Source organism: Ischnura elegans, assembly GCF_921293095.1.
Source record: "Ischnura elegans chromosome 13 unlocalized genomic scaffold, ioIscEleg1.1 SUPER_13_unloc_1, whole genome shotgun sequence".
In the NCBI taxonomy this organism is placed as follows: domain Eukaryota; kingdom Metazoa; phylum Arthropoda; class Insecta; order Odonata; family Coenagrionidae; genus Ischnura; species Ischnura elegans.
Genome location: NW_025791657.1, coordinates 7096415 through 7118556, shown reverse-complemented (window position 1 = coordinate 7118556; position 22142 = coordinate 7096415). Strand labels below are relative to the sequence as shown.

The 22142-nt window shown below is 35.2% G+C and overlaps 1 protein-coding gene across 1 annotated transcript in view; it reads left to right on the top strand.

Moving 5' to 3' along the window:
- The first annotated feature begins 5949 nt into the window (after positions 1 to 5949).
- The window catches only part of LOC124172538, a 50905-nt gene continuing 34712 nt past the window's right edge, over positions 5950 to 22142 (top strand). Inside the window, exons 1-5 of the mRNA XM_046551984.1 lie at positions 5950 to 6097; positions 10641 to 11404; positions 12323 to 12490; positions 14889 to 15008; positions 19840 to 20037. Of these exons, the coding sequence (XP_046407940.1) occupies positions 10862 to 11404; positions 12323 to 12490; positions 14889 to 15008; positions 19840 to 20037 (1029 nt within the window). The 5' untranslated portion in view covers positions 5950 to 6097; positions 10641 to 10861. The remainder of the gene's footprint in view (positions 6098 to 10640; positions 11405 to 12322; positions 12491 to 14888; positions 15009 to 19839; positions 20038 to 22142) is intronic.

The window sequence follows — 22142 nt, the reverse complement described above, 5'->3', positions numbered from 1 at the left end:
GGTGACCTTGCCAGATGGAGTAAAAGCTAAAGCTTGTTGAAACTCATCACTTATTATGGCTTTGTCTCAAAATCCTTGGAGCCAGGAGAAGGCCTTCAAATCGTCCCATTCACAGAAAATTCTCGTTACCCCTGGAATATCATGCTCATGCAAAGTATCCTAACATCCTTCTTTTCAAGTTACAAGCTTGTACTTTAAATAGAGATTTAGGGTAACAATTATCACTGTTTAATGAACAAAAAAACTAAATTTTGTAATGCTGAACTTGCATCTGCAATATTAATTGTCATAGAAGTTGCGTTTATAAGGATAAAATCACTAACTAATAATTTTACACAGTGGTGTCTCAGAAACTGAAGTGGATGTGTTTATTTTGTTGATGACCTCATTATATATGTAAACATGTCATATTGAAGAAAATATTCGGTCTAATATGAAGACATTTAGCTTCTAAATAGATTAGTCTCCGATTACCATAGCCTTACTCCATACGACATGTGATATTTCTGACAGAAGATAAGCAGTTTTGTGAAGCTAGGATTTGCTTAAATGAGAATAGATAACCATGGCTATGCTTTTTGCCTAGTAAAATTACATTTACAATACTTACCTGTTTCAAACGATAGTTACAGTAAGGAAATATTAAAAAACTCAAATTTTGAAAAAAAAAATTGTACTGACATTGTAAAACATAAGAACCTGACAACATAACGTTAATCAAGGGTAAATTCCATTATAAAAAAAGCTTTTCAAAGCAAAGTGAAATTGATAATAAGCAACAATAACTCCTTGCATGAATAACGAAACTACCAAAAAAACATAATGATTTGGATAGAGATCATAAACCAGTTCTTAGTTTCATACACAGATCTACCTACTCATGAGAGCGTTTAATTCATTTAAGAAATCATTACTAACGTATCCTTATATGAATACAGCATTACGTTTCCTTAGATTTCTCTAATGAAATGAATGAAGTAAGTGTTCCTTTACATTATTCAAATAGACTTTGCTCCATTGAAGTTAAATCACTTCTTATAACTGTATGAAACTAAAGTTAATATTTAAAAAACATTGACAAAAATAGGAGATAACAATGCAGATTACAATTATGAAGAAAGAATATTTGTAAAAATTATTTTATGTTAATGTCGACTATGGCTGTTTAATGAAAGCATAGGTAATTGATTACAAATAAAAAATGGGATCCCCTGAGGCAACCTGATATCAACATTAAGTATCTCTTAGACTCAAATGGAGGCTTTGTGCAAGTGATGTCAAGAAAGAAGATGACACCTTTTCTATTTGAAAGTAGACAATTAGATATGAATACTGTTGAAGGGTTTTGTCCATATACGCCCGGGTTTGAGGGAAAAAAGCATTAAAAATTAAAAAATACAATCACATTGAATTTAATTAAATAATTTGGCTCATTGTTTCAAAGCCAGTTTGGCCCAGTGGTAGCGTACCGCACTTTCATTTTGAAGGACCAGGGTTCGGGACTCGGAGAGCGTATATTATTTCCAGCCTGCCACCGCCATTTTTTGTCATCTTTTCCATCTAATTCAGATTTGTTGCTTTTTGACGTTTTACATTTTTTTACTTGACTGCTTCTTGAGAATAAGCCCTATATTGACACTGATATCGCCAAGATTCATCCAAGCAGGAGTGGAAAAACTGTGGTACTGGCATCAAAATGAAGGGAACTTATTTTCAGAGCAAAAGATTTGAAACGTACTGCCTTTGAAGAGTTACCCAGGTTCCATGTGGGAGAAAGATATAAGATCATGGAGAATGAAAATTGACAGGCTTTAAATGATCGACAGATGGGTATACGATCGCTTTGTGGAAGCCAGGAACAGGAATGAACTGGTGATGATGCGGACTTTACAAGAAAAGGCTATTTCAGGGTGATTTCAGCACATATCTCCAGGATTTGAATTCTAAGCCAGTGCTACATGGGTTGTACATTTCAAGAAGAGACAATGAATCGTGCAATGCAATAATACATGCCAACGAGCGAGCGTCTGCTGGAGAAATATTGCGCAAAGCAAAGTAACACACTCATACACAACAGAGTATGATATAATGGCCTCAGGAAAGCTGCTTTCTACAGTTTTTATTGTGCGTGTCATAACCTGGTGGTGATTTTGGAAAGACAGCCATTAAAATTAAAATGCAAGATATCCCAAAAATATACAAGAAAAGAAGACCTTCCCAGTCAAGTAGTTCATTCCAATCTCTACTCCAACAATTTTTCCATGCACTTCAAATTCATAGAACAAAATAGATCTATAAAATGAAATACATTCCATTCCCTATGCCATGAAGCTATTTGCAAAAAAATATCTGTACAAATAATAAGCATTTTCAAAAAACTTGACCGAAAAAATATATAATGAGAATCAAAATCATCACCTCATACTTTTAAGGCCTGTTTACACCAAACAATAACATATGCAACTTAATGTGTGAATGCATGAATAATGAATGCAAGGACCAAATCAGACAGGTTCAATTTTCTATTCATGCATTCACACAAGTTGGGTGCGTTACACAATGCATTCTTGTGTACATTTCTGGATTCATTTATTTAGACAATAACTAGCACAGGTAAATTCATGGAGTAAACAGACCTTTAACCATGAACCGTATTGTAATAACCCCTACCGATTTAAAAAGCAATACAGTGTTTTATATCCCCAGCCACAATTATTACAATTCTTACATGGGAAAAACATCTCAATACATAAAAAATAGTATTTTACAACGAAAAACATCTCTTAAAATTAGGATACCTATAGAAATGTACCCATTTTTACAGTGTAATAACTAAAAACCAAACTGTCACTAAATAAAAAACACACTTTTGTGTACATGATTTTTGATAGCACCAAAATCATGTACACAAAATATTATTATTGAAGAATTGTATGAATTAACGGTTTATATGAGCGAAGACATAAAAAATTTCATAAACAGCTGACAAAGATAATTTTAGCAAATAATATTGTTATCAAATCAATCAGATATGTTACAAATATAAAATAATGCATATGCTTAATATTGTAACATTGCAGCGAACAAGCACATTAAATAGCCAGGTATGTACAATAAATTTTCTTAACCTGTTATAAACATTTTAGATCGATTTGTTAAAATATTTCATTGGATATATCTTCGTGCATTTCAACTTCAAAATGGCAAATAAACTTCTAAAAGTCGGCAAGTACGATTCTATAAATTATCTAAACTGTAAGTGCTGGAATTTAAAACCAAACAGGAGGTAAAAAGCAAAAGAAATACATCGAAAACATATTCCACAAAATTTTCATGATCATTGATATCTATTTTGAGTTGGGTATTCATGAACTCAAATGATTCACTTTTTCGGCTATGATTGAATTGTAAACACTTAGTTATACCAAAATAAAAAAACGACTTCACCCTTCACCATTGAGTAACCAGATGCGAGTTAACTAATGCCTCGTCAGGATTAACTAATTCGGAAACACTATGTGGGACATTGGACTCTTTTCACTGTTCAGTCGATCATGCACAAGGGCCTTTAGTACCATCTTATGTTGTTCATTATCAAATTTAATACCCCATTAACTTTTGATGCCTAATCAAAGCGATTTTTAACAAACGTTGCACGTACCAGTTTGCTACAGTCATAAAGCATTATACTTACCCCGTCGTAGCAAGTGCTTCATCAAATACACAATCAATTTACTTTTTAAAGTACCTGTTATAACCAGTTCAACCAACAAATACAAACATCTTGGTACATTTTTCATTCTCGTTGATATAAACTTAAAACTACTAATACCGGGCTACACGGTACATAATCACGAAGAAGTTAATATCTGTTTGCGAGAACGATTTAACATCATGTGGAAGTTACACGAGGCATCCAATGAAAAAAATAATAAGCACTCACCCTGAAGTAATTTCTGGACGAAAATTTTCTCAGTTCTGCGTCCGATTCATGACAAATATTTTTGAAATCGTAGAATTCGATGATCTTTTTCAAGCACAATGGACATAAAGTGGCAGGCAGGCCATCTCCCACAGCAACCTAAGAAAGGAATGAAAACATATGCAAGAGATTTCAGACGTACCAAGGAAAATATGTACTCATAGAACGGAATAAAACAAGAGGTGAGGAAATCGATAACATGTAACCCGCCACTTACTTTTAAGTCGACTAAATCATATAAGGCATCCTCTACAGTTATCTGGGTTGCTAAAATTGAAGTGAATATGTTATAATAATAATAATTTTTCTTCAAGCAAAGTCTGCACGAGGTGTCCTTGGAAATCCTGTCTAAAGACTCTACGTAATTCCCAGTGGTTGCACTCATGGTTTCACAGCTATAACTAATTCAGTCTCTAAACCAGTTCACTTCTCAAGCAAAGCATCCACACAGCACTCAGTGATTACTAAATTCCTAATAAATTACGATCATTTCCATTGCGTACACCAATGCAAAAACATTGGAATTATTAAGATAAAGGGCGTGTTAAGCTCACATTTAAATATGACCTCAAAAAGATATCACATCGCAGCAGAGTAATCAGCAAATACTTCAACAAATTCCATGTTTATTGACGTTCTACGATATAACAGACCAAGGTAGAAACGTTTAGTTCAGATACCAGACTTTAAATGCCTTTCTGACCACTTGAGGATTACGTACGCAATAGGCCTACATCGATAAATGATGTATTTGCAACGATGAGATATATCTAATTGAGCTTACTTGAATTTTTTTAAACATAAATATTTAAAACTCTTTAAATTCAGCGTTCAAGATATTTTGTAACCTTTTTCATATTTAAAGATCGTAAATGAAATGTGACCGTGTGGAAGCTTAAGTCGGCCTTAAATTCAGTTTCTGTCCTAAGCATAGAATAATAATTAAACATAAATTATAATACTACCAAAAATTGAAAGAAAATTGACGAATATATATTAAATGTCCCTTTATTTTTTCAAATGGAAAGAAATTTGTCTTGAAACGCGGATGTTTGGCCTGTTCTATAGGTGTGCTATTTGCGGATAAAATGTGAACTAGATATCATCGATTCTAATCTGAGGCTTGATTGCATGTTCTTGTATTAACAAGTAAACGTTGCGGTCGTGCATGATGTATTCGTAAGATTTACAACCATGTCATAAATTGTTGAAAATATTCTCAGCCCTTTCTATTGAGTCGTGAAATGTCTCTCAGGCGATTGTTGTTCCTTGTTGGCGTCGCTGGTCCTTTCGTTGAGCATAATAATCATAAGTATTTTCATTTTCAAACATCAACGTACTGAATGTAGTTTCCTTGTGTGATTTTGAGATCTTTGTCAGTGAGTGGATGATGTCTTTAACGATGTACCTGATTAAAACAGTGAATGAGATTTTGAAGTGAAAACATAAGTCGCACCAGCGGGATTTTCACGGAATCTTCAGGAAGGAATTGCTGACTTAGTAGGAAAAATCATGATTATTATTACAATATATTCACTTCGGATGTAGCATGCAATAGTAGCTGTGAAGGATGCCCTACATGATTTAGTCGGCTTACATGTGAGTGGCACATAAAGTGCTATCGATTTTCTTTACAATGGTGCTTCATTTATTTTGTTTTTTCCAGGATAAATACGAGATCTGTTGATGTATAATGATGCATGTGCCTTTATGACCAAAATCACTTTTGTAATTGCTTAGTTTATTTTCTGTTTTTAAGTTCATTTGTTGTTTTTTTATTTGTGAGCATGTTTGTTTTTATTTTTATTTATTTGTTTTAGACCATGCTATGGTGATAAAAGATAAAAAATAAATTGTTAATGAGAGAGCCATCTTGATGTGGGTGTAAATAAAGTGTATTGAGAATAAACCAGAGTGTCTAGTGATATTTACATGAATTTTATCGCTGTGATACGTTAATAATTTGTTTATTAATATCTCAGATCTGTGGGAGATGGCCTGCCCACTACCAGACAAGTGTGCTTGAAGAAACTTACGGAATGCAGTGTTTTCAAAAAGATTTTATCATCAGCAGACGCAGTTCAGACAGAAAGTTTGCCGAGTAGTTGCTGCAGGGTGAGTACTTTTCCTTTTTTCTTATTTGATGACTGACGTGGTGTAAGTATGGCAGAGTTAAAGGTGACACTCTTCAGTTTTTGTCGACAACAGGAGGAATCTTGAAAGATAAATTTTGCGGACTGAAAAATTTGTTGTATAAAGTTGTGAGGATTAACTCTATATTGTAATCGATTAAATTCTTGGTGACACAATTGGAGAAATATAATGTTGTAGTACTACCGGTGGCCATTAATTGGAATGCTAACTAAAAAGGCGCTTCGATTAACGGTCAAAAGATAATTTAGCATACCTTTTGGTAATCTACAATAATAGGGCACATGAAAGGTCCTCGTCCATGGTCTACGGAAAAAATGTAACAAGTCCAAATTCCCATAAACTGTTTTTCCTTATCTCTGAGCACTTGGCAGGATGCTATTTATGTTGCAGTTGGTTTTTCAGTGCCAAAGACTGAAGGCATTTCATCTTCTGGTAAAACTTGTACGTGTTTAATAGACAAATGATATTCAGGAAAGTATGGGATTCGATTTCACCCTTTATCAACTTAGCAAGGCAATTCACACACATGGCTCTTCCATACTTGATCGGTTGTCAATTTTAGTTCCAAGTGCATGTAAACATATTATATTTCTTTTTTCTGTGTAAGAAAAGTTTAGAGGGTAATGCAAAATTGTTGCATGATTGGTTTTGCAAGTTTTAAGGATATGAATATCAGGGTTTTTTTTTAATTTTTCATGAAATAATTTTGTAAGAGAAGATGACTTTGAGGTTTCTTTTTTCTAAAATAATGTTCTTGGTGCAACGGTAAAGGCCTGTTTACATGGTACCTACCTGTACTAGTTAATGTCTTCGTGTAGGAATGCATAAATGGACACGAAAATGCAAAGTTTGACAACCCAAGTCGTATAAGTGCATGAAGAAAAAATAGAACCTGTTCTAATATAGTTCATACATTTGTACTTGTTCCATTCTGGTGTACTATAATCGCCCACACATTATCTTGTTCAAGTGTATGCATGGTGTGCACAGGCCAGAAAAGAACGGTGGTTATTTGTTTGCTCATGATTACTGTGTTATTGTTTTTTTCAGTTATAAGGGTTATTTGAAAAAAATCGTGATAAATAAAAAATTATTACCATAGAAGATGATTTTGTGTGTTGTTTTTGCAATTGTATTAAGATGGTAATTAATGGTAATATTACCACTAATCTCTATGGTTTGGTTGAAGAATAGTGGAAACCATACCTTTGGTCATGAAAACACTAAAATTTTCTATCCTGGATATAGTGTATCACAACTGTTTAAAAAAAGGGTTGTTTACATGCAGGCATACTAAAATTGTAATGATAGAACTCACAATGTTGGTTTAAGTAAAATCTATGGTAATCTGGATGGTCGAAGTAGATGTAAATATAATAAACGTGATTATGATGTCACAAAGTAGCAACTTGCATACAAATGGAACAAGTACATGAAGGTATGTCAGATATATTTTGTTAATTTGTTTATAGAATTTTAATTTCATTTTTTAGAATTCAATATTGGACATTATTTAATATGTAAAATAAGGTTTTAGTGCTTGACCACTTTTAATTTTTTTATGCTCTAATCAATTCACATGCATAATAGAAAGTAGAAAATAAATTTCTGTAAGCCAGCAAGTATGTTTTTCATAATGATGTAAGCCCCAGAGATAATCTTTAAACATAAAGAAGACATCAAGAATGAAAGAAGTATGTATATCGAAAGCATATGCTATGTCAATGGTTTCTATGGTAAGACTTGGGCTTAAATAAAATATATTAAGTGATATTGATAGTTTATAACTCTTTACTCAGAAATTCCTGATTTTCTAATTGAGTGCAGGAATAAAAAAATGTTTCTTTTCATTCACTTAAATGTGAAAATGACAACCTTCATCAACATTGTTGTTAAGAATATAATTACAATTAAATTAAGGGAATAAAACCACATGTGCATGACGTCTAATACTCTAATCCATATGCATAATATATTTTTCTGTGAAAGGGCCCACTTTAAGGTCTTTGAGAGCTCAAAGGTCGTTGCATTGCCTGAATTAGAATCAAGTTTGCCTAGTTTCGTACTGCCAAATTTAGTTTCATTTGATTCGGTAGTTTTCAAGCCATTTAGCAACAGATGGACAATACTCAATATTTAGTTGACTGTGCATAAAGAATATTTAAAAATCCTGTTTCATCAAGATTAGGAGCATCTCTTCCTTTTTTTACTTTGATGGCGGTGAGTTGCTTATCACAGGTACTTTCTCGGAAAGGAAATGAGGCGGCTGGTGACGAGTTTGATTTTTCTTCAGAGACAAAGGACTGCATGGGGGCTGTGAAGTGCCTTCAATCGCATCTGCATTCGAAATGCGGTTGGAGGCACTTCACAGCTCATATGCTCTTTGTCCTTACAACTGTGACACACATTCCTGTACCAGACTGTGATCTACTGAGAGCCAATGTGTTGGTTAGTTTCTTTCTCATCTATTGTGAAACCTGAGATAAAAAACCTCCAGATGCACTAAGTTCTTGGTGAAAGAAAGGAAGTGGGTTCGCCTAGTGGAAATATTTCTGCGGGAAGTCACTGTCAATTGTGCGAACTTCAGGGGTATGACTTGTATGATATGAGGCAAAAAGCGTAACCGTAATTATTTTCATTTAAGTCACTCTTAGTTTTAAATCACTAAAACACTGCTTATCTCCTTGGAGAAATGTCTTGTATCTAATGTAGTGGGCTAATGGTAAACAATCTCAACTCTATTTTCAAGGCAATAGTATTTGCTAAAACATGGCTGGAATGAAAGATTGTTCTGTAAATGTTCAAGCAAAATTCGTGCTTTACATCAGCTAAAGCACCTACTCTAAACCTACTGTCACCTCTTAATTAGAATGGGAAAAGCGAAGGAGAACACAATCCAATGTATTAATGAAGTAAATGGTTCTACAAAAGATAATAATTACCTGGATTTTGTTATCACTGTGTATTAGCAACTTTGCTCTAAAATCTAAATTAGCCACAGAAAAGTCATCTTGTAGTGCACAGGATATTAGTTGCATAGTTATGCATTAAAAACACCTCGCTTAGCATGAAATGTGCTAGTATGACACTCTTTAGGAACATGATTATAGTTAAGTGAGGGGTACCTGAAATAGAAACAAAAATATTATGGGAAGAATTTTTTTTCATTTGCATGTTCTGATTTACTCACGAGAAGGCAAAAAATTATAACGAGAATACGGACTTAGTTGTAAATGTTTCATTTTTTGCTATGAAATTTGAAGACTAATTCATGATAGAGTTTTTGAAATTCCTTTCATCTACAGCTCAAATCCACACTCAGATATTTGGGAGATTACTTTACTCGGTTGCAAATACTTTGGGTACTGTTTGTTAGAAAACTTGTATGTTTACTCCCGATGGTGTGCTGTCTATGGCGTGAAATGCAGCCAGTGCTACATTAAGGCAGCTTTCAGACGAAACAACTTTTCACCGGCCATCATTCACAGCATGATATGCTCAGTGGTACGAAATGGTGACATGCTCAGTTCCAGTTTAGATTGACCAAATGCTTAAGTCTGCTCCTGAATCATTGAAATTAAGCCAAATGATTAAGCCTTAATTTTTCAACATTCTTTCTGTAGCAGGCATTGGGGTTTATTTTTGGCCTCTCTGTTTATGCCTCAGCATGCCTGATGTTAAAGGAGATTACATGGGTGATGGTGTGATCAGCAACGGCACTAGTTTTTTTTACCTAAAATAATTGAAGGTTAAGGTTGACTGATTCTCTCTTTTATAAACTCTTACCAGCTGCATTGAAGACATTATGCATTGCATAATAGTATCAATAGGTATTCAATTGAGCCATTGGTTCGTAAACTAGCAGATATTTGCATCGTTGAAGCATCATCTTCAATTTTCATGGTTTTTAAAATTTGTCACTCTCAAACAGATGGGAATAATTTTAGCATCCTTGCATCCAAACTGTGAGTCATTGGAATGAAAAATAAGGGATATTAAGGCTCGCAAACTTGGGAAACATGAATTTAAGTGCAATAATTATAATGAGAATAGACTAACATGTAATGAATGAAGCACTATGGAACAGAGGATTTTTATGACCTATCGCAACTGTGTTCTCTCTCTCATGCTTCTGGTGGTATTGAAATTGATTGCTTCGTTCAGGCAAAAGAGATCCTCAGAATTGGTTTTCTTGTTTAGTTATACACTTGAATTAAATTTATCACATTGGTATGTACAATGTAATGTTAATTTCTTTGAATGAGGACCTTTTTCCTAGTAACCTTTGGTCATAAATCTCGTCGTTTGATATCCACTCATTGTATTGGAAGGTTTCCCACTTCTTCATTTTTGAATTGTTCGTAATGGATAAGCAAGATATAGTAACATGTATGATAATAAGATAGCAGTGTCTCCATGGGTTTCCATTTCTATGTTGGGCAGTGTCTTTTACTGTTGTGAATTTATTTGATCTAAATGTGTATAATAACGTTTATTTTTTCAGGGTTTGTTGGCCTACTGCTATTAGAATACAAGCCATGGACATTTAATGATACCCTTCCTGGGAACTGATGCACAGCTGTTGATGTTCATATTTTATATTTCAACTAGTGCCAGATTGATCTCAAACATCATCCCAAATTTTATGCAAATTATTTGTTGACTAAAAAGCAGATAGTTCTGTTTGATTTATCTGTAGTGTTTATAAATTTGAATAAGGATATCATGAATCAATGTAAATCACCATTATACTCCAAAACTGATAATGTGGTAGTGCATCTGGGAAGACTTCCTGAATGGATCAGTGAACAAAAAGCGGTAAAAGTGTTGATAAAATCTCAGGAATGTGTAATTACCTCTCTACCATCTTCTATAACATGGAAGGAATATCGATTTATGAACAGCTTTTGTGGGAAAAACTTGTTGCCGTCACAAAACCAAGATTTGGTCAATGGCCAGAGGTTAACTCACTCTACTGGTGGGAACGTGACAGTGAATTTCATGGCCAAGTTACCTGATGACATAAATTATTGTTGTAAAGTAATAGGGGCTTGCATTAACCCTTTCTTTGGATTTGATTTGTCTCATCATGCAATCGACTTACTGAACAATGAGGCCTTCCAGTGTCTTAGAAAAGTAAAGGAGAACATGGATTTTGTGCTTAGTATGGCCATCACTGAAGCTCAGTGTTCTGATGTAGAGTGCAAAGAATGTTCATTGCTGATGGATGCACCCTGGCTAGCAGCATCAAATCCTGGAGGCAGCCTGGTAAGTTGTTGAGAGCACCAGGGAAAAGGTGGGAGTAAAGTTAATTGGAATACATGTGGTCAAGTTATTAAAGAGTGAGGAGACATAATTTAGTTCCGGTAATGGTCCACTGAGTAATAGGAAAGCAGAATGTGGTAAAGACTTGTGGTCTGGGATGCATGGGTTGCAGATAGAAAGGTAAGGGGAAGTGCGTGCATTGTGGCCATGCTGATTGCATGTTTTCAAAACCTTCTTTAACTGTTTCTAATTTTACCGCAAGAGACTCCATTTTGTTAACAGAATTTAGTGCTGAGAGGTCATCTGAGAAGGGAGGGATCATTTTGATGGCAGTCAATAGTGCGTAGTATTGGGGAAATATTATGATTATTTATTGCTAGCCTATTAAGTGTTCAGGGAGTGTGTTGTTCTCCAATATGTATCCTGTTACCTGGTCGGTGGGGAAAGCTGGTTTGCTAAAATAGTGTACAATCTCTTTCTCTCTCTCCCAATGTTGAAATTCCCTTTGCTGCTTGGCAATTCATGGAAGAGGCTCAGGTATTCAGCCAAAATGACCCTTCTCTACTTCACGTCCCTCTTTTCCAGCAGTTATTTGGGGAGAATTGATTCTTAAATAAACCAAAGAAAAAAGTGTTAGCTGAAGAGTACACCTTAATAACCATACCTCTGTACGTGTACTATTGTCACCCTGAAATATCCTCACCAATGCCTCGTGACAGTGTTTTCTAGATCTTTCGTCCTTAAATGCAGTTCAAGTGGAGTGGCTTAGCGATGCATGCTTGGCCCTTCAATCTAACGTAATCTTTTCTCGTATTAGAGGTAAGATTTCAATAATCCTTTTTCATTAATATATATAGGTGTGCCCCTAATTTGTTGACTTTGAAGAAGGTGAGTTGTTTATATCCATTACTTTCTCTGCAGAGTATCAAAGAAGAGTGGACAGGTGATGACAATTTAGAGTCTTCTACTGACTCAAAGGACTGCTTGCAAAGTGCAAATGAAGGCACTTCACAGCTCCCATGTGCATTCCAAACTACTGAAATATACATTCCTGTGTCAGACTGCCAAGAAATGAGACCAGATGCTTTGGTAAGTTTTATTCTCACCTGCAGTAACACCTGAGTTGGACGACCTTGTGTTGTGTAAATTTCTCATCTGTATAATGAAAATGGGTTTGCCTGACATGAATAGATGCTATTCTCAATTCTATTCTACAACTCTCAGTTGTACGGAACAGCAAGTTTATGCGAGTCAAATAGCCTAATCACTATTATCTATTTACACTTGTGGCGATGTTTGTTGTGGAACAGTGTTAATCTTATGGCAGAAATTTGCATGGCAAATGAACTGAGATAGCTTGAGTTTGCTTGCAAGCTAATAAATATTCTTATGTATAACACTGATTGGTTGCAAGATACTTCCCTGTTTGTTCAATCTTCCCGCTTCACCTTGATTATGAAACGTGCCTAAACTCTCATGTTACCTCTTTATATAACGAATGAGGACCGAATAAGTCTTAGGTAACCATGTGATATATAATTTTGGTTCACTTTGTCCCCTTATATGTTATATCTTTGCAGTGTACATAGAAGGCTAAGTTCTTAAACGTTAATAATCGAACAGGTGTAGGTGAAGTGAGAAGAGACAAGTGTTACTTTTGTAATTTTTACAGTGATTCTGGCAATCAAGACAAATCTTATGAATATTCTGGGAGCTTATATCCTGCAATTTAAAAAAATTAGGTCTTATGGGTTTTGAAATGTAAAGAATATGGGATAATAAGCAACGTGTCAAATAACCCAATGCCGCTGTGGAGTGGAGCTAGAAGAGCTGGTATTTTTTTTCGTACCGCAGAGCCCCATTCCCTCACTGAGGACGTTTCCTTAGAGATAAATGGGTAAATGTGATGTGGTGTAGTGCGGCAGATAAGGTTTCACTCCTGGATTGGTGGGAGATAAAAAAAGTATGGGTTATAGATGGTAAGAAAGAAGGAAAACTATGAGCTCTTCTAAGGTGCATAGAATCCATATGAGGGTTAAGGAAGATTGTTAGGTTCTTGCCCTCTATAAATACTACAGGGTGCATTTCAAAGGTAATTCAATTCATAGCTTTTCTATGCTTTCTCTAGCAACCTTAAACACTCTATTGCCAGTGTTGAGTAGAAATTTTACAATCTACACTTACTGCAGTGTTACCTAAAATGCAGGTCTCAGAAGTGGCGGCAGAATAAAGTACTTGCCTGACTAACTGAAGGTCGTGGGTTCGTGTGATCGTTGTTAAGTTGTTAATATCCGGGATATTGGTGATTATGATCATCTTTCCTTAACATTTGATAGATTTCCCTCCTTTAAAGGCACTGTTTTTGGGGTGGTGAAGATAAATATATGGGTTATTCACCCTTAATTCATTCATTATTGTAAGAAAGCTCAAATTTACACATAGCATGGAATGAAGTTTTGTGTTTCAAGAGGCAGGTGTAAAACTGTGATTGAAGATGGATATCATTATATTAAGTATCTACTGTCACTTGTAAGAAGTAGCATTTAAGCACTTAAGAATTTGGTGGATTTTGCCCGCCGGAATATAAACCTCATTTTGCAGATCTAAGTACATATTGGATCAACTCGTAAGATATATCATAGAAAACTTAAGCATTTGGTGGAATATGCCATCAGAAATTTTTACTTCATTTTACAGATCTATTGGCAGCTTGGATCAAACAGTAATTAATATTCAGTATGTGTTTTTAACGCCTAAATACCGAAAAATGCACTGGTTAGAGCCTGAATTGAATATTTTGCTTTGTTATGGAATTCCAATAAAAAACTCTTCTTAAAATAATTGGAAACAATTCTTAAGCTCCTCCTTAAGGTCATGCTCTAAATAAAAAAAGTGTATCAAAATTTCAAAAGTATTAACTCATTCTCTAATCCATTGAATTTTTATGGTCTCGTGATTTTGATCAAAAAAAGAAATGACATTGGGCATAATTATTTATATGAAATTACAAATAATGGAAAGGATCGTAAAATTATTGTGGAGGTTGAACTAAGTGTTCCTAACTTTGAAGTGGGAGTGAAAAGAATCTCATGATTACATGCATTTGGTCAGCTTGAGTGGTCTTGAGGTGAAAGAGAAAGTTTTATAGTTATCATTCAACACATTCAGTGCGGAGCACTTCAATTGACCTGCTCTGCTAGTAGGGTCGGAAGCCCTTTCTCCATACATAACTAATATCCACTTCCGAGTCTTCCGATGGTGTGTATGGCCTTCAACAGGCTTCCCTCTTTCGAATCGTGTGCGCCGTTTGTGAAAGCAGTATTTGAACGGAAATTATGTTGCAGAAACCTCCTGCTTTTTTTGTTTCTTATTATATCGGCCAATTTTGATGACTTTAATGAAAATCAGGCCTACATTGAATGTGTTAAATAGGGTCTTAGTACTATTATTTTGCCTTTATTTAGTAACACATATCATTCTATTTTAGTTTCATGTGAAAAAGGAGAACGAGGACCCTCTCAGTGAAGGGAATTATCCTGTGATGTACACTCCAAATCCACTGGAAATTTCAAGAGATGCAACAGATCCATTGGCAACTGATGAACTGGTGAGTGTACTCTTGCATGGGTCAGTGAAGTTGCGCTATCATACAAATTCACTCCATGGTTGAATATTCCCAATGCCCCTCAGCAGGAAACCAACATTTTCCCTAAGTTGATGAAAGTTGAATCATAGAGTACAGAGGTATCATTAGTGACTGCATTCTTCAAAACGAACTGTGCATTTTAATGAAAAGAATAGGTTTGTACTGCCGCTCAACTTTGCTCATTGCTGGGGCGATCCAATGAATGCCACATTCACTCCAAGATGCTTTGGACAGAAGTGTTGCAGAGCAGCACGCAGTGGCTATCTTCGCTACAAGAATTTCTTTTCAGATGGGTCAAGAGCAAAGTCAAAATGTAGGATGAATGAGGGGGGCTTAACATATTAAGAGATGCAAATTGAGGCAATAATTGTCACTGAATATTAATAATTATGGTCGAATATCTTTAAAATGAGATTTTATACAATATTCTGGTTCCACAAAGGTAAGGCTGAATTTGTCACACCTACCCCACATACCATGAATTTTGATGAAACTCATTACCCTGAACAGTAAAAAGTATTTTATTGCTTTAAAAAATGTTGAAGTTGGCACTTTTTTCTGGTTTTCAAACAATTGGAGTGAATATATTTCCCAACTAATTGAAGTTTCAACTTCTTTAATAATATTTCCTGAAAGTAACAACAAATTGATCTCTTACAAGAATCTTCCAACATTATGGTGTAACTTTTGCAAAAATTATAAACAAGTGAAAACTGACTGTTTCCCCTGGGATCAGAAAATAGGCCATTTTTATAATTTTACTAAATGGCCATTGTGAAATAACGACTTAGATTGATGAAAATGAGTATTATTTTTATTTGCCAAAATTGATGGTAATAAAATGAAGTATAACCCGAAATGCACTAAATCTCTAACTAAATTCTCTGATATTGAATATATTTGTTTTCTGTAAATATGTTATAATGCATGGGTACTGAAATCATATGCCAGGTACTCCCTGGAGCAGCTCTCAAAATAAAAGAATATGATCTCCACGCAATCAGAAAGTAATGCATGCATCTAAATTTTTTTCCACTCTCAGCACCAAATTCAAATACTCTTGACCGTTCTAAGCTGATTCCAAAGTACCGACACTGTGTGATTGTTTATCGATACCAGTTCCACAGGGCAAGAACCAGGTACCAGAACTTATCTCTAATTAATAACTTCCACCACATCATCATCAGCTGGTTTTCTGTCTTTCATTGGTAGTTGTCCCAAACACCAAAGAGGTCTCCACCTCATTCTGTCCAAGGCCTCCGTTTTGGTTCCCCTTCCGCTTCATCCTAATCTCACCTTGTCCATCATCTTCAGTCCTATTCTTCTTCTTCTCTTTTCTCCTTCCACTGTTCCCTAACTGCTGTATTTAAAATCCCCATCCCTCTTAAAACATGCCTCATCCAAATCTTATTCCACCACATAGTGCCACATAATTCTAAGATTGGTTTGACGAAGCTCTGCTATTAGTTGTTCTTGTATCACCTAGCCTTTTAACACTAACATAATTCTTCTACTTTACATCCTTGGACTCGTTTCTGTACTATGCCTTTCCAGAAAATAATATTTTTAGACATGGCACATCAGTGGGTGGGCTTAGTGCCACTTTTTTCGTGTACAAGTGCTCCTACACTCCATATGCGACCAGCCGTGGTATCCAGCCAGTTGTGAATTGAGAGTTGTGAAAAGGTTTTCATCAGCAAAAATCACCAACCTATGGGGTGATTTCCTTTATCAAAGAAAGCAGAAGGCATTGGTTGCGATTTTTTACCCACCGTTAGTGCATTCATAGTATACAAATTGTTTGATTTTAGAAATCCCAGCTTAGATCAATGTTAATGATCAATTTTAACCTCACATGAAAAAGGCCAGATTGGCACCCATGCAATGCCAATCCACGTAACGTCATAGGGACCTAGATGCTATGCGAGTGTCAGAAGTTTTACATCGTCTGAGATTAGCAATGCATGCATGAGGCACAGAGCTCAGGGAAACATCTCTTAATAATCACCTTATAAAATTGCCTATGGTCAGAAAGTATCCTCCTTTGATAGGGTATAGGATAGGGTAGGGTAACTCATTAAATCCCAAGCATGTTAACAATTTAAAAATTCCAAATATTTTGATGAATTAGCAATAAAACACTCAAATAAGGCAAATTATCCATTAATATATTTTTATTGTTTTTAGTTTGCCGTTAGTGAAACGTTGCGCATGTGCAACATTTGGGATTTCCCGTGTCGAATGAGCCGTGTTGCACTTTTTTCAGAACTCTATTATTTTTGCAAATAATTCTTTTTTTTATAACCTAAATATATAATTAACCTAAAATATTTATTAAATTTTGTATTGTTCTTGAAATTTAGAAGAGCAATCAGCATGTTGATGAATATTGCACTTTTGGTAATCACTTATCCTCTGGCTGCTAGGAACTCGGCATCTTTGTTGTTAATTTTCGTCACGATTGTGGCCAACCTGTCTTTCCTTACTGCATTTTGCAAATTATTTAATCTATTATGTCCTATATTATGGCAATTTTAGTGACTATGAGGGTAGTTGTTCAAATTAAAACTTGAAGCTTGTACGTGGTGGAAGTCTCCATGTTATCAATAAGAGACACTTTGTGACTTCCACTAAGTATTTGTAAAAAATTAAACTATTTGACCCGTTTCGACTATTACACCATTATAAAGTACAGAAAATATAAAGCAACCAATCTAATAATGTAAATTTTATATCGTGGAAGTAACTTAGTGTCTGCTATTGATAAAGTGTTATTGCTCCTTCACTTTTTTCTTTTTTCTTGAGGTAACATAACACTATTTCTTAACAAAAATGTGTAACTGATGGTTAATCCAATCACAACTTCAAATTTACAAATGTATCCAGTGTACCAAAATGTGGTAATACGTTCAGTTACATATCATGACAACTCAAAGAATAATGCATTCTTTTTACCGATCATATGATCAAAAGGTCCTTACTTTCACTTGGACAGTTCCTTTTGAGTGCGAAGAGGGCACCTGATGACACTCTTTTCTCTCGCACTACAAGGGATTCTATAGTCATAATTTTGAAAAATCCCATTAGAGACAAAAGACTGCAATTTGGAGCCTTACCAGCTCATTATCATCAGTGGCCAGTGGGCATGAATTTCTCAGAAAATACTGTGATAATGTGATCCCTCCTGACTCTGCCTTCTTTTTGCTCACTCGCCAACCCCCACTGTGCACGGAGACGCACTGGTGCCGGGATGTCCCCGCCCAGCCTAGCTTTTTTCCCTCCCACTGCCTTCTCTTTGAATCCTAATCAACAATACCACGTAAATACGACTTTAGGATCTATTTCCTAACCCTCATATACTCACTTGCTTTTAGCATTATTGTCAACTGTGGTGAAAAGATCGTTCTTACCTTAGGATGCCTGCATATCCTTGAATTGCAGACGCTCACAGAGATCATTATATTTTCTGGACAACTCTATAGCAAAGTTTTTATGCTTCTTTTATGTTTAAGTCACAGTGAATTCCCACTATAGCGTAAGTAAAGGCTGATTTAATCTTGCTCGATACGTGATGTTAAAAATATCAAAGTCACAACTCTGTGAAAACCCACCACCTGCCAAACATTCTATTAAAGACCCTTCAAAACGTATGAAGATGTATATGTAGGACTAAAATATTGTACAATTGCCTGAAGCTATAGTGTAACCATAAAAATATAACGTTTTCTTGATAACTTTTTCATTTTTCAGTCCAAAAAGAAAAACTCTAAACGACTACTGCCATGGCTCACCCTTTCCCTGGATTACCGGGGTCCTTCCAATTTTGCATGATCGCAACACTTCCTTTATTCTTTAATAATTTGAAAACCACTAAGTCAAATTCACTCAATTAGTTGTAATGGCCTAAAATACAAATTCATCATTATATTTGCAGAGAGATATAATCATCAAGAGCATCAGAATTTACATAATACGTTAACTTAGAAGATAATGTAAAATAATTACTTGCATATAAATGAAAAGGTCAATGTAAAAACAAAAGTTATAAACTTTATTCAGTAGAAAAATTCATAACATTTTAGGAAGCGTTGAACTACCTATGTTAAAATTTTTAACTACTTATCAACGACAAATACGGAGAAAAAAAATTGCAAAGTCTGCGTTGCGTTCACGCAACATTGGGAAGAAAAGGGTTAATAACCTTTATTTAACCCAAGTGCTACCTGCAGGCAGGGCACTCTGCTACCTGCTAGCATCCTGCGTTGTAGAAGCATTTATAGCCTTGCACCAAGGTGGCCTCTCACAGCTGAGACCAGAATGACGTCGCACGGGCTTTTCTCAGCATTCATACTTAGCTGTCGCGATTTCGGGTGCTTGAAAATTTTCACTTTTCATTTAGTCGTGAAAATTAAATATTGTCATTAAAAAATCTAAAAGAGTGTAATACATACTCCAGGAGTAAATAATCTTTTGATTTAAGCAATTTCTAAAAATTGAAAACCACCCTTTTGTCAAAAAGCACCCCTAGCCATCTACACACCAAAATGGAATTTATTTACAGGATATCCCTCGTATTTTATAAAAATTGTTATTTTCAATGTATATTTTTTATTTCAAAATTTCTGTTAGTATCTGGACAATCCTTGTATGTATCTCATATGAGGCCCACATTTGCCATTCTTCCCTTCCACAAGCTCCTCAATCATAATTTTCACTTAACTTTACTGTATATTGTTTATCTAGCATGTTTGGAACATAATATAATCGCTTACCTATTTATGCCTCCTTGAAGGAAGAATATGTGGAGGAATTGGGTGCAGAGGAGGGGCCGTTTGAAGGGACAGTGGGTAAGGAAGAGTGGTATGACGAGTATTATGAAGGGGGTTATGAGGAAATGATGGAAGAGGACACTGCTGAGGAGGGGCAACTAGATGAAGTAATGGACGTGAGAGCAGTTCCTGCAGATGGCAGTGCGGTTGCTGTTGCACTGGTGAGTTCCAAATATAAAGCCTGAAGTTATCAGTTATAAAATTAATACTACTCAGGCGGATTTTGATTTAACATCGTCAAATTTAATGTTTTTCTGCATTTAATACTTATTTTCGGTGGTCTTCATTCATTCCATGAGAGAACAATGTAAAAATTATCCTCATTTAGCATTTCCGCATTGCACATTAAATACCGTAAAAATGTTTACCCCGTAAACAACCCGCCATGTTGTTGTTTAAATGAATAAATTAAAATTAACAATGGTAGTGTGGGACGCAGAAGTAAAAATAAGGGAGTCGTGTATGGAGAGAAGGAAGAGATAGATGTGTTATAAAAAGATCGGGAGAAAAGCTAACGTAGTGTTGTATTGAGAGACCGGAGGAAGAGATACGGCATAACTCAAGCTCCCCACTGGTGCAGTTATGGCAGTGGCTCAGTGAGTGATAGTACAAAAGGTATTGTAATTGTCATGGCAGGAGGATGTGTATTTTTTGCTCCAGTGTTTTAAACTATAAACGTTGTTCATAAACTGTAATTACATTATTTGTTAAGTTAGAGAAAAAATACTAAACAAAACATTACAAGCTCTAGTCTATTGAAAAAAGGAATCATATGTCATGAAAAAGTATTATATTTACCCAAAAAATTCAGTACAATGGAACGGATGAATGTGTCTCACTTTGTGACACAGATCCTATTTTCAAGTTGCGTATATATTATATACAATTGCATACAATCATGTATGTTTTACCAATTCAGAAAGTACCTCACTCAAAAATTTTATAACAACATATTTAATTTCTAATACTATTTCCCAGTGGGGAAAAGTTAGTTCAAAAAATATGCAAAGAATATTCTCAAGCAAAGCAAATTTAGTGCAAAGAATGTTCTTCATGAACGTCCAAAGGATCAACAAATGGCGCACTATCCGAGTTCAAAGAACATTCTCCTGCTGTAGTTCAAAGGATGTTCTTTGGTTATTCATCTTGCACTACCTATGGCCAGATCGTGCAAAAAGAAGGTTCAAAGTTGCGTCTTAGGATATGTATCGTGAACTACCTCTTGCCAGAGGGTTAAAAGTTGCTTCATAGAACATGCATTTTGCACAACCTCTGGCTTGATGCTTCATTGGGAAGGTTCAAAGTTGCTTCATAGGATATGCATTGTGCACTACCCCTATCTAGATGCTACATTGAGAAGGTTCAAAGTTGCTTCATAGGACATGCATTTTGCACTAATCCTGGCTAGATGCTACATTGCGGAGGTTCAAAGCTACTTCATAGGACATGCATTTTGCACAACTCCTGGCTAGATGATTCATTGGGAAGGTTCAAAGTTGCGTCATAGTACATGCATTTTGCACCACCCCTGGCTAGATGCTACATTGAGAAGATTCAAAGTTGCTTCTTAGGATATGCATCGTGCTCTACTCCTGGCTAGAAACTACATTGAGAAGGTTCAAAGTTGCTTCATAGGACATGCATTTTGCACAACCCCTGGCTAGAAACTACATTGAGAAGGTTCAAAGGTGAAGACATAACCCGCTTATTTTGTGGCAGGTAAATGGAGAAGCAGTCCACACCAATATGTGCCGAACAAACTTGTCATGTCAGCCATAATATGGTAGGAAAATGGCACATATAGATTTAACTTCATATCGACATATCTTGATAGGGGGATGTAGTTTTGCAAAATAAGTTATATGTATGAATAGTACGTTGCCTTCTTGCATACTGTTAAAAGCCCCATCCCAACAACTACAGTAACAGGTCTGCAAAAGATATCTATAAAATGCACAATTTTATCGATCATAATTTCAACTGTAACAACTGCTTTAGTTTTCTTTAACTTATATTTTGTTTTGTAACTTATTTTTATTTACTAGTTAGAATTTCAGTCCCTCACCTAAATAAATAAAAAAGATGTAAGGGAAAAATCGAATTCCAGCATTTTTGATTCGATTTTTTTTTCAGGAAAATGTGTCAAGCGGAATGTGCATCATTGCTAAATGTGACCTATCTGTCAAAGATGATGTCTTTATATTTTTATTAATATCGCAGAAGAGGAAACTTGTATAAAACGATTTTAGTATATTCCCATTTACTT